At 36.1% G+C, this 13,312-nt stretch overlaps 1 protein-coding gene across 6 annotated transcripts in view; it reads right to left on the reverse strand.

Annotated features, from left to right (window-relative positions):
• Nucleotides 1-3,071: 3,071 nt before the first annotated feature.
• The window catches only part of UCHL3 (ubiquitin C-terminal hydrolase L3), a 61,353-nt gene continuing 51,112 nt past the window's right edge, over nt 3,072-13,312 (reverse strand). For 5 of the 6 annotated variants that reach the window (XM_063618759.1, XM_063618755.1, XM_063618758.1 and 2 more), the window contains 2 exons: nt 8,313-8,371; nt 3,072-7,397 (listed from right to left, as the gene is read on the reverse strand). In XM_063618759.1, coding sequence (XP_063474829.1) covers nt 7,314-7,397; nt 8,313-8,371 — 143 coding nt within the window. In that variant the 3' untranslated portion in view covers nt 3,072-7,313. Of the gene's footprint in view, nt 7,398-8,312; nt 8,372-11,541; nt 11,696-13,312 lie in introns of those variants that run through there. The other variant, XM_063618756.1, reaches the window with a different exon arrangement.

Here is a 13,312-nt window from a genome sequence, read left to right on the forward strand (position 1 = left end):
AACAAATCCGCACATCTTCAGTGAACTCAGTTTTGACAAAGGTGCCAAGAACATACATTGAGGAAAGGACAGTATCTTAAGTAAATGGTGCTGGGAAAACTGGATACCCAAAGCAGAAGAACGAAACTAGACCCCTATCTCTCACCATATAGAAAATTCAAACAAAATGAATGAAAGACTTAAATCTGGCTGGGTGTGGTGGCTCACATCTGTAATCCCAGCACTCTGGGAGGCCAAAGAGGGCAGATCACTTGAGGCCAGGAGTTCAAGACCAGCCTGGCCAACATGGCAAAAAACCTGTCTCTACTAAACATACAAAAATTAGCCGGGCATGGCGGTGTGGACCTGTAATCCCAGCTACTCGGGAGGCTGAGGTGGGAGGATCGCTTGAACCTGGGAGGCAGAGGTTTCAGTGAGCCAAGATAGCACCACTGCACTACAGCCTGGGCAGCAGATCAAGACTCTGTCCCAAAAAAAAAAGAGAGACAAATCTAAGACCCTAAACGATGAAACTACTACAAGAAAACACGGGAGAAACTCCAGGACATTAGACAGGGCAAAGATTTATTCAGTAATACCTCACAACCACAGGCAACCAAAGCAAAAAGGACCAAATGGAATCACATCAAGTTAAAAAGCTTCTGCACAGCAAAGGAACCATCAACAAAGTGAAGAGACAACACATAGAATGGGGAAATATCTGCAAACTGGCCATCTGACAAGGGATTAATAACCAGAATATATAAAGAGCCTCAAACAATCGGAAAAAATATTTAACAATCTGATTTTAATTGGGCAAAAGATCTAAACAGACATTTCTCAAAAGAAGACACACAAATGGCAAATATGAAAAGGTGCTCAACATCACTGATCATTAGAGAAATGGAGATCAAAACTACGATGAGACATTATCTCACCCCAGTTAAAATGGCTTTTATCCAAAAGACAGGCAATAAAAATGAGGATGTAGAGAAAAAGGAACCCTCATACAATGTTGGTGGGAAAGTAAATTAGTACAAACACTATGGAGAACAGTTTGGAGATTCATCAAAAAACTAAAAATAGGACTACCCTATAATTTAGCAATCCCATTGCTAAGTATACATACAAAAGAAAGAAAATCAGTATATTGAAGAGATTATCTGTACTCGCCTGTTTAGCGCAGCACTATCCGTAACAGCCAAGATTTCAAAGCAACCTAAGTGTCTATCAATAGATGAACGGATAACGAAAACATGGTACATATACAGAAAGGAGTGTTATTCAGCCATAAAAAGAATGAGATCCTGTCATTTGCAACAACATGGATAGAACTGGCAGTCATTCTGTCAAGTGAAATAAGCCAGACACAAAGACAAAATTCTATGTTCCCACTTATTTGTGGGAGCTAAAAAATTAATTGAAACAATTAAACTCATGGAGATAAGAGAACAGAATGGTGGTTAGCTGAAGGTGGGAAGGGTAGTGAGGGAGTGGGGATGGTTAATGGGCACAAAAAAAAAGTTAGAAAGTATGAATTAGTATTTGATACTACAACAGTGTGACTACAGTCAATCATTTAATTGTACATTTAAAAAGAACTAAGAGTATATGTGGACTGTTGTAACACAAAGGATAAATGCTTCAGGTGACAGACACCCCATTTACCCTGATGTGATGATTACAAATTGGATGCCTGTATCAAAATATCTCATGTACCCCATAAATATATACACCTACTATGTACCCATAGAAACAAAAAGTTAAAGATTTAAAAAAAAAAAGAAGTCACTTTCACTTGGCATTTCATGCACCATTTAAAAAGAAAAAAAAAAAAACCAGGAGATTCCTACTAGTCCTTCAAAAACTAAAAGCCTTCACTGGAATACTTGTAACAACTGACGTACATGCTTTAGTCTTCCAAAATGGGAAAAACAAGGTAAAAACTAAAACCATGAAGTAAATAGTTTGCTTTAAACATTCTTCAAGTTTATATTGCCCATAAGCCATGTTTTCTAAAGTTCTTAAAATCAGTACTTTTGTGCTCTTATTTTGAATACTTCAGTGTACCTGATTATAGTACCAGAATGTAGCTATAAGAACTAATGTCTCTATCATATTAATATAAAAAAATCTAACGTATTTGCATTTTGTTTTAAAATCAACTCTTCAGAAGAATACATCTTTTAAATTATACCCTGACCATGAAATATCATGTTTTGGTCTTCATGGCAAAAAATATGCACAGAGTAACATTCCCTGTCATACATTCCCTGCACACTGGGATAAAATGTATATTATTTCCGTAGTGGTGGAAGAAGGGAGGAACTTCTGGTTTCAAATACTTAGTATTCAGGGAGAATAAAGAAAATAACCCTCTGGAAAAGTACTTTCTTGGCTTAGCCACACAGGAAAATTCAGATGCAATTTTTTTTTTTTTTTTGGTCATCTTCTCCCACAGGTGAACTCTGAGTAAGCAACGCAACTTTTCAACAGACAGGTTTTACTACATTTTTAAAGAAGTCTAATTTACAACCTTTGCATGTGCTTCAAGTTTTTCATGTTTAAGATACAAATATAACCTCAAGCAATTTGTTTTCATCTTGTAGTCATAAAACATGTGCAGGACACAGAGATCCTTTAGCTCTTAAAGGACACACTATTAAACATAACTTACTTATTTGAATATCAACTATGTTTACATGTTGATAGAGTATAGTTCTGAACCAAATAATTAAATTGTGCCATTCATATCACTTAGCTGTTTCTTATTTTAAATAATTCAAGTTATATTCATATCTACCTTGTAGATTGTAAGAGCTACATTATATATTTCTAAGCAATTTTAAATTAATTTTGCAAAGTAGTTTTCAATATAGGTCATATACATTTAGTGTCCCTAAACCAGGGGTTTCCTTATCAATTAGACAATAAGGAATTGCTCATAATATCCAGCCTTTGTCTTTATAACCTCCTATATAATATCTAGTTGTGGCCTCTGGAAAAATGTTGTACTGAGGACCCTCACCTATCAAGTAGGTAGAAGCAACAGACGGGTTCAGAACCACTACCCTAAATAAAGAAGTCAAGAGAAAGATTTAGAATAACTTTTATTCAGAAGGAAAACAAGTGAGAATATGCATGAAACTGAGGCATGTTAGGTTGGTCTGATCAACTGGCACCAGTGGCACAAGAAAATTAATGCCCTTCATGATGTGGAATCTTCTACAACACAATAGTTTATGTACTTTAAGGATGTAAACTTTTGAAAATCAACAGAAGCAAAGGAAATGACAAAACATTTGCTGCTATCTGAAGAGTATATTCCACACTTGGTTTTTAGTAGCAATGTTGAGAACACAAGGAAGCTCATTTTAAGATCTTACCAGGGAATCTGGTAACATTAACTATTAAACTTTATGTATGTGTATATAAATCCCTCTAAATTAGTTCTAAAAACCTTATATAATGATTACAGTTTGTTTTTGTTTTTTTTTTGAGACAGGGTCTTACTGTCACTGGGGCTGAAGTGCAGTGGTGTGATCTTGGCTCACTGCAGCCTCCACCTCCCAGGCTCAAGCAATCCTTCCACCTCAACCTCCCAAGTAGCTGGGACCACAGATGCACACCACCACACCCAGCTAATTTTTGTATTTTTAGTAGAGATGAGGTCTTGCCATGTTACCCAGACTGGTCTTGAACTCCTGGGCTCAAGCAATCCGCCTGCGTGCTGTGACTACAGGCATGGGCCACCATGCCCAGCCAATTACATACTTTTCAAAGTGGTTTTACTTAACTTCAGTCATGGATTTAAATAAGATAGAGGATTTAAACCAAGGTTATTTGTCTTTTCAAGGTATGCATGTGTGAATGTGTGTACATATATATACATGCACACATATATATACATATATACCTACATAAGATTTACCTAAAAGAAATAAATTTCTATGAATAGGAAAGTTCTAAAAAAGTGATGGAAATATGCCTCTTCGCAATTCTTACCAGCACCAACAGAGGAATCATAAGCCCTATAATGCTTCTTTTGAAAGATACAGTAGTAGACAAACATTAATGTCTAAAAATACCTTTTAAGCTCTATTAGTTTCATTAAATAAGCAGGTTGTATGTTATACACAGCCCAGTGATAAAGCTTACCAAATAAGGCTTGCACACAAATCAAAGATGGAATAAAATAAATTTAAATCAGATTCGTTCAAATATTTTTTATAAGGAATCAAAGATAGTTTTCATTTAAGATAGCTTAAACTTCAACTTGCCATAGAATACAGGTCACTTCTGCTTTACTCACAAATGAACATTGAAAATATTCGGGTTAAGTATTATGGGGCTCATAAAAGCTCATCTGTTTCAATAATTTAAAGCAAACCATTATACCCAGTGAAAGATGATGTTCCCAAAAGTCCACCAAGCAAAAATATTTAGTTCTAGTTCTCATTTTAGTTCTATTTTCCCCGCTATCATGGTCATTAACAGCAGTATACAGAAATAACCCACAACTTATCAACCTTAGTGTCTCCACGAGTTTTCACACAAAGTAAACTATTCATCTTTTCTACAAGTGCCAAGTTTTAAGAAAGTGACTAAACAAAGTATTGTAGGGAATAGAGTTGAGAACTAAAAGTTTACATATAAACCTAAGAGAGAAGCAAGAAAAGTTTTCAAGCTGTGTGTTCCACAAGGGACTACCACCTTAAATTGTGTGCCAAAGGCGGCTAGATCTAAGTGCTGCTCCCTAAAATGCTGAGAAAATGTTGTTCATAATACATGGAATATTTTTTTTAAAAACTGAGGCATTCTATAATTGCCCCCCTCCAAATATACCTGTAACTTTCAAAAAAATTGTTTAAGCCAATATTTTCAAGATACTTGACTTCAAATCTTTCTTACCCATTAAGAGTTCTGCAAAGTTAGTGTTTCTCATAGCATATTTTGAGAAACTATGTAAATTCTAGGTAATGTGCCATTGATTTAGGATCTATTAAGAAATCATATAATTAAGAGAAATCCAGCACGGCAACAGGCAGAAAACTGCTTAGCAATGTTTAAAATATTTAAGATAACACACAAAAGATAATGTAACAAGAATAGAATACATGGGTCGTTATTATTGGTATGGTAAGCATCATCTGCATATACAGTCTATCAAATTGTTTCAGATTATTTTTTCATCCCTATTGCCAACATTTCACCCATGCCCTTTTCACTGTAGAATAATGGTAAGCTTAAATATCTTCTGAAGTTATTTTCCTCGTTATAGTCTATTTTTCTAATCTAGTGCTTCCCAAACTTAATTTATTGCTTATGAATAAGAAGGGATCTTGTTAAAAATGTTTAACTAATCTAATCTAGTGCTTCCAGCTTAATTTATTGCTTATGAATAAGCAGGGATCTTGTTAAAAGGTTTTGGGGGTGGGGTCTGAAATTTCCCATTTCTAAGAAGCTCCCAGGTAGTACTGATGCAACCACATTTGAGTAACAAAGATCTAATTCATTCCAAAAGCCACACCTTACTACTCTTAACTCAGTGAATTGTGGGTAAACATCTATATTCAATTACTGGTCAAAAACTTCATTCTAGACCAATCTGGTTTTTCTCCTAACTATTATACTCATTTCAACCCAACCCTGGTTGTTTTTTATTTTTTTAAAGATAAAATGTATGTAAAGTACAGATTTTAAATGTACAATTCAGAGTTATGATAAATGCATATTCCAAGTAACCAACTACTACCTCCCCCTACTTTAGGTGAGATGCATATACAGTGAAGTACAGATTTTTAATGTACAAGTCAATGAGTTTTTATAAATGTATATACCCACGTAATGGCTATTCCTCTCCCAAAAAGATATAGAACACTGTCATCACATCAACTCTGTGTTTTGGCCCAACTCTATAAATGCCCTTTCACTTTTCTACTGCCTTTCCACCTATACTTAAAGACTCAACTGAAGCCCTTCCTTCTTCAAAGCACAACCAAAATTCACTCATGTACCACCATCTAAATTTATTTATTATTTTTGAGACAGGGTCTCCCTCCATCACCCAGTCTAGAGTGCAGTGATATAATCATGGCTCACTGCAGCCTCAAAGTCCTGGGCTCAAGTAATCCTTCCCGCCTCAGCCTCCTGAGTAGCTAGCACTACAGACATATGCCATCGTGTCCGGCTAACTTTTTTTTTTTTTTGTAGAGATGGGGGTCTCGCTTTGTTACCCAGGTTGGTCTCAAATTCCTGGCTGCATGCCTCAACATGTTGGGATTACAGGCATGAGCCACTGCACCTGGCCTCTATCTAATCTACCATTTTTAAGGCCCAGCCATCATCATCCCCCTGAACAACTACAGTGGGCACCTCACAGGTTTTTCTACCTCTATTCTTGCTCCCTTCCTCAATATATTATCCATAGAGTTGTCAGAGTGACCTTTTAATATTATAAATCAAAGCAAGTTCCTGTCCTTAAAATTCTCCAATGGCTTACCATCACATTTGCAATGAATCCAAATGCCTTTTCCTATATCAAAAAGCCCCTACTTTTCTGACCTCATCTCTTGCTACTTTCCCTATTACTTTCTATGCTCTGGCCACTTGAACCTCCTTCCTGGTCCTACAATACAGCAAGATATTCCTACTTTAGGGACTCCACATTAATTACTTCTTCTGCTCTTCCCCACCACATTTATGACAGGCTACTTTTAGTCATTCAGATCTCAACTTTAAAGTCACCTCCTCACAGAAGCCTCCCTGACAACAAAATCTAAAGTAGCTGCTCGGTCACTCCCTAACACAAATCCTATTTTAATTCTCCACACAGCATCTATTGTTGGTATTTATCTTGATGTGTTTGTTATTTATCTCTTCTCACAATAACATAAGCTCCATGACTATTACATTTTTCAACAGTGTTCAATGCTTTAACTTCTGAACCCAGAATGGCATCCATCTCATTACAAGTAGATGCTTCACAAATGTTTTCTAAATAAACATGTTAACATAGATAATATATATTCATGTTATGCAGATGGAAATTGTGCCTAGTATCCCAATACAAAATTTCCTGTAAAATCTAAAAAGGATAAGAAAGCTATTGCTAGTTTTCAAACAAGATAAATCCTTCACAAGAAAAAGAGGAGGAAAGCATTGCACCTTTAACCTGGAGCAAAAATAACATAAAACACAGGTTAAGGCAAAGTTTAACTCACATAAAGTTTAATCATCAAGTTAATGAAAATATCAAAATTTTTGAGTTAGTGTATGGCAGAGAAAATTTAGTTGCAAATAATACAGTTTTTGGTGTTTCCATTATTGACAAGCTATGCTGCAGAAAGAGCAATCGCATTAAATCTTAGTTCATCAGGGTCACGCTCCATAAACTTCTTGCAAACTTCTATGGCATCCTATGGAGGAAAAAAAAAAGTATGATTTTTCAGTGTATGAGTGTTTTACTTACAAATGATAAACATTTCATATTTTTCTAATTCATGCCAATTTTACACTGCAAACTTCCTTTTCCAAATGAGAAATAAAGAACACCAGAAAAGTGAACAGCTGGGTGCCCTAATTTGCTTTGTACAAAAGTATAACATACAGTACGTTTGTTTGTTTGTTTGTTTGTTGGTTTGTTTTGAGACAGAGTCTTGCTCTGTCACCCAGGCTGGAGTGCAGTGGTGCAATTTTGGCTCACTGCAACCTCTGCCTTCCGGGTTCAGGCAATTCTCCTGTCTCAGCCTCCCTAGCAGCTGGGACTACAGTCACATACCACCACACCCAGCTAATTTCTATGTTTTTAGTAGAGACGGGGTTTCACCATATTGGTCAGGCTGGTCTCGAACTCCTGACCTCAGGTGATCCACCTGCCTCAGCCTCCCAAAGTGCTGGGATTACAGCTGTGAGCCACTATGCCTGGCCATAAGTGTTCTTAAAATGCTATTAAGAAACTTTTCACCTAAAAATCACGTTGCATTGATTCTAAGCCACACAGTTTATTCATGTTTTAAAATCTCTAAAATCAGGATCAAGATACAATTAATGGTATCCTGGATTTGATGAAATCTGGGATATAATGAGCAAGTCTTTCAATACTATTCTTGCCTTTTCAAATTTTACATTTGTCCATAGAGCTGTGAAAACCTCTTTATTTGTTGTAGATTTTTAACACTAATATAAATTTTCTTTTTGGATTTTCTAGAGAGAACAAGGATAAAGAAGTATCCAAATACAAAGAAAATGTTATGCAAGTGACCTTTAGAGATGTTTTAAAGGTGACAAAATATTGATAGCACTTAAGATGGGCCAACAAGTGTTACTGTTACCTCTAATAAAGTTTCATCACTAGTTTCACCATGGTTAATTGGAAATGGTTTCCGCCCATCTGTGGAAAACAGACAAACAATGGAATGCTTAGCTGTTTTTACAGGATAATGTACTTTCAACTTCCATTTTCCTCTTCCCCCAGTGAGGCAAGAAAAGTTAAAAGCCATTTTAAATAATATCTTAAAATAAATGTTTCAATGGGCTACCATGAATATTTTTTATTAAAGGTTATTAGTTAGAACTTTGCTTCCATATTTGAAAGCCTAAATTATCTTCGTGAACAGAATTTATTACAATGCTGGCTTTCATTTCCTGAAAATAATACGCAAAATTATTGTTTTTTAAAAATTATCACCCCAGCTTTTATCCTTAGAAATTTAAAAAATTTCCTTTTTTACTTTAAATACGAAGATCTCAAGTAAGACAGACATGTTTAAAACAATGAAAGGGAGCCACACTGTCATGGCTTATACAATACTACTACTAATTGTGTACTACCAATGCAGTAACATAGAGGAATAATCCAAATAACCCAGAGTTATTTTACTGACCACCAAAATAACCAAATTCACAATCAACTTAAATAAACTAGTACTTTTTGAATATTATTTTTTAAAAAGTCCAGAATTATTTAAACTCATGCTAACCCAAAGTCAACTGACAATTATATATCCAAATCCATAATCTCAGATGTCTTGTAAGTGGCTCTTAATTAAGTTCAATCCATAAAACACAGCCCCTTCTATGATTCCATGCTTTCTAACCATAATAAAAATTTCTGAATATGCATCTAGTAATAGACTTGGTTGTTAGATTTTTTTAAAAAATGAATGAAAATTAACACATAAATTCATCTCCATAAAAAGTAATATTAATTTCTATAAATTATATCATCAGAATTTGTGATTCCTATTTTTGGACTAACATTGAGATAAATATTCAAAATCCTAAAGAAACTTATCCCTAAATTACAATGCCTGGGATGTAACTCCTAAAGTTTCTAAGAACCTTTAGGAAACATTTTCCTGTAACTATATTACACATGAACACTTAATTATCCATATTTCTATGAACTTATACTATCTTTCTAAATTATAATGTATATTTCTCAATAATATATCATAAAATGTCTTCTTAAAATATCCTTTTGTGGCAAATGCTTATTCTTCAATAGACTATTCTATGTTTATATGACTATCACATTCATTATGTGCCACCCCATTTTGCATTATTTTTTAATGTTTACATAAAGGCAAAAGTATAAGTAAACAATGTAGGCTGTTCCCTCCCTAACCAAATTATAATTAATATATATTTTTTCCTTTTGTATTTTTCTTTCTTCTATTTAATTTAGAGACAGGGCCTCACTTATACACCCCAGGCTGAACTTGACCTCCTGCGTTCAAGCAGTCCTCCTGCCTCAGCTTCCCAAGTAGCTGGAACTGCAGGCACATGCAACAGCACCTGGCTTAATATATGTATTTTCCTGGTTTCCATCATTTTTGTGTATGTGTCATTCATGAGACTAAAGAGCTAATAAACTCAGTTATGGCTGGGTGTGGTGGCTCATGCCTGTAATTCAAGAAGATTGCTTGAGGCCAGGAGTTCAACACCAGCCTGGGCAATACAGTGAGACCCCTCCTTTTCAAAGAATTAACAAATTAGCTAGGTATAGTGGCACAAGTCTGTAGTCCCAGCTATTTGGGAGGCTGAGGCAGGAGGATCACTTGAGCCCAGGAGTTCAAGGATGCGGCAAGCTATGATCGTGCCACTGCACTCCAGCCTGGGTGACAAAGTGAGATTCTGTCTCTAAAAAAATAAAATAATAACATAATAAAAACAAAAAATGGCAGTGAGCAATTTTCCTTCGAATGCAGCTGTTTAAAGTAACATACAATTAATTTCAATTATTATAGACGAAGATCGTTAAACAACTGATCCTGAAATGTCAAAACTGTACAGTCTATTTTTATAATAGCAGTACAGAACAAAGATTCATTATGATTTTTACTGTTATTCTAATCCATGGGCCAAATCCAGCCCTCAGTGTATTTTTAATGCCTCCTTTAAGCTAAGACTGGTTTTTATGTTTTTAAAAGACAGTATGTAGCCCACAAAACCTAAAATATTTACTACTTGGTCCTTTACAGAAAAATTTTGCCAAAACAATAAAATGTAAAATTTGCTGTTGTTCCAAACACCACTACCACAAAACTGTCACTTGCCAACAACTTTGGGTGTAATTTCAGTAAATGCATACGCTGCAGAAGAATCCATGAGGCTCAGAGACTGTCATACTTACAGGCCCCTTCTAAAAGAGGCAGGAAAAAGCTGCACCTTGTACATGGGTCATGTAACCTAAAAACCCCAGTCCAAATGGGCTGTGCCACTTCCAGGCTGGACAGGGAAGACAACAGTGGCCTGACTTTTTGGTAGTAACTAACCAATTCATTCAGAACTTGTTTTTTGCATAGTGTGATCACAAGCCCTCAGAGAAGAGTTGTACAAGAGACAAGCGACATGACAAACATCACGAGATGCTTTTTGGTGCAGATAACTGAGTATCAGCTACTGTCAAATACCCAAGAACAGCCAACGACATGAATGATGGAGCTTAAAAAACAGAGACTATACAGAAATAAAAACTGTTTTACTGGTTTTTGTTTTCGTTTTTGTTTTTTTTGAGATGGAGTCTCGCTCTGTCGCCCAGGCTGGAGTACAGTGGCGTGATCTCAGCTCACTGCAAGCTCTGCCTCCCGGGTTCATGCCATTCTCCTGCCTCAGCCTCCTGAGTAGCTGGGACTACAGGCACCCACCACCACACCCAGCTAATTTTTTGTATTTTTCGTAGAGACGGGGTTTCACCGTGTTAGCCAGGATGGTCTCGATCTCCTGACCTTGTGATCCACCCACCTCGGCCTCCCAAAGTGCTGGGATTACAGGTGTGAGCCACCACACCCAGCCACAGAAATAAAAACTTCTTTAAAATGTACAGGCTTAAAAAACAGAGACTATACAGAAATTAAAACTTTTAAAAAATGTACAGGCATGCCTGAGAGATATTGTGGGTTAGCGTCCAGAATACCACAATGAAGCAAGTATCACAATAAAATGAGTCACACAAATTTTTTTGTTTCCTAGTGCATATAAAAGTTATGTTTATATTACTCTGTAGTCTGTTAGGTATACATTAGCATTATGTCTAAGAAAACAATGTACATACCTTAATTAAAAAACACTTTATTCCTAAAAATGCTAATGATCATCTCAGCCTTCAGCAAGTTGCCATCTTTTTGCTGATGGAGGGGCTTCCTTTGATGTTGATATCTCCTGACTGATCAGGATGGTGGTTGCTGAAGGTTGGGGTGGCTGTGGAAATTTCCTAAAATAAGACAATAATGAAGTTTGCCACATTTGACTCTTTTATGAAAGATTTCTCTGTAGCATGTGATGCTGTTTGACAGCATTTTACCCACAGAACTTCTTCCAAAAATGTTGTCAATCCTCTCAAATTCTGCTGCTGCTTTATCAACTACATTTATGTAATCTTCTAAATCCTTTATGGTTTGTGGTCATTTTAACACTGTTCATGACTTCTTTATTAGGAGTAGATTCCATCTCAAGAAATCAGTTTATTTGCTCATCTATAAGAAGCAACTACTTACTTGTTCAAGTTTTATCATGAGATTGCAGCAGTTCAGTCACATCTTCAGGCTCCCCTTCTAATTCTAGTTTTCTTGCTATTTTCACGATATCTGCAGTTACTTCCTCCAGTGAAGTCTTAAACTCCTCGAAGTCATCCATGAGGATTGGAACCAACTTCTTCCAAACTCCTGTTAATGTTGATATTTTGAGCTCTTCCCATAAATCATGAATGTTCTTAATGGCATCTAGAATGGTGAATCCTTTCCAGGAAGTTTTCAATTTACTATTCTCAGATCCATCAAAGGAATCACTATGGCAGCTATAGTCTCGCAAACTGTATTTCTTAAATAACAAGAAGTGAAAGTCTAAATGATTCCTTGATCCATGGGCTGCAGAATGGATGCTGTGTTAGCAGAAATGAAAATATTAATCTCATTGTAAATATATCTATATCAGACTTCTTGGATTACCAGGTGCATTGTCAATTAGCAGTAATATTTTCAAAGGAATCTTTTTCTGAGCAGTACGTCTCAATAGAGGGCTTAAGATATTCAGTAATCCAGGCTATAAATAGATATACTATCATCCCAGCTCTGTTGTTCCATTTATAGAGCATAGGCAGAGAAGATTTAGCATCATTCTTAAGGACCCTAAAATTTTCTGAATATCAAATGAGCATTGGCTTCAACTGAAAGTCACCATCTGCATTAACAAGACAATCAGCCTGTCCTTTGAAGCTTTGAAAGCAGGCATTGACATCTCCTCTCTAGCTACAGAAGTCCTAGATGGCATCTTCTTCCCAAGAGAAGGCTAGTCATCTACATGGAAAATCTGTTGTTTACATAGCCACCTTCACGAAAGATCTGAGCTTGATCTTCTGGATAACTTGCAGCTTCTCCATCAGCACATGCTGCTTCACCATACACTTTTATGTTATGGAGATGACTTCTTTCCTTAAACCTCATGAACCAACTGCTAGCTTCAGACTTTTCTTCTGTAGCTTCCTCACCTCTCTCAGCCTTAACAGAACTGAAAAGAGGTAGGGCCTTGCTCCGGATTAGGCTTAAGAAAATGTTGTAGCTAGTTTGATCTTCTATCCAGACCACTCAAACTTTCTCCATATCAGCAATAATGCTGTTTTGCTTTCTCGTCATTCATGTGTTCACTGGAGCAGCACTTTTAATTTCCTTCAAGAACTTTTACTTTGCATTCACAACTTGGCTTATTGTTTTGCACAAGAGGTCTAGTTATCAGACTATCCTGGCTTCAACATGCCTTCCTCACAAAGCTTAATCATTTCTAGTTTTTGACTTAAAGTGAGAGATGTGTGACTTGAATGCTTAGAGGCCTTTGT

Source organism: Symphalangus syndactylus, chromosome 15 (genome assembly GCF_028878055.3).
Source record: "Symphalangus syndactylus isolate Jambi chromosome 15, NHGRI_mSymSyn1-v2.1_pri, whole genome shotgun sequence".
In the NCBI taxonomy this organism is placed as follows: domain Eukaryota; kingdom Metazoa; phylum Chordata; class Mammalia; order Primates; family Hylobatidae; genus Symphalangus; species Symphalangus syndactylus.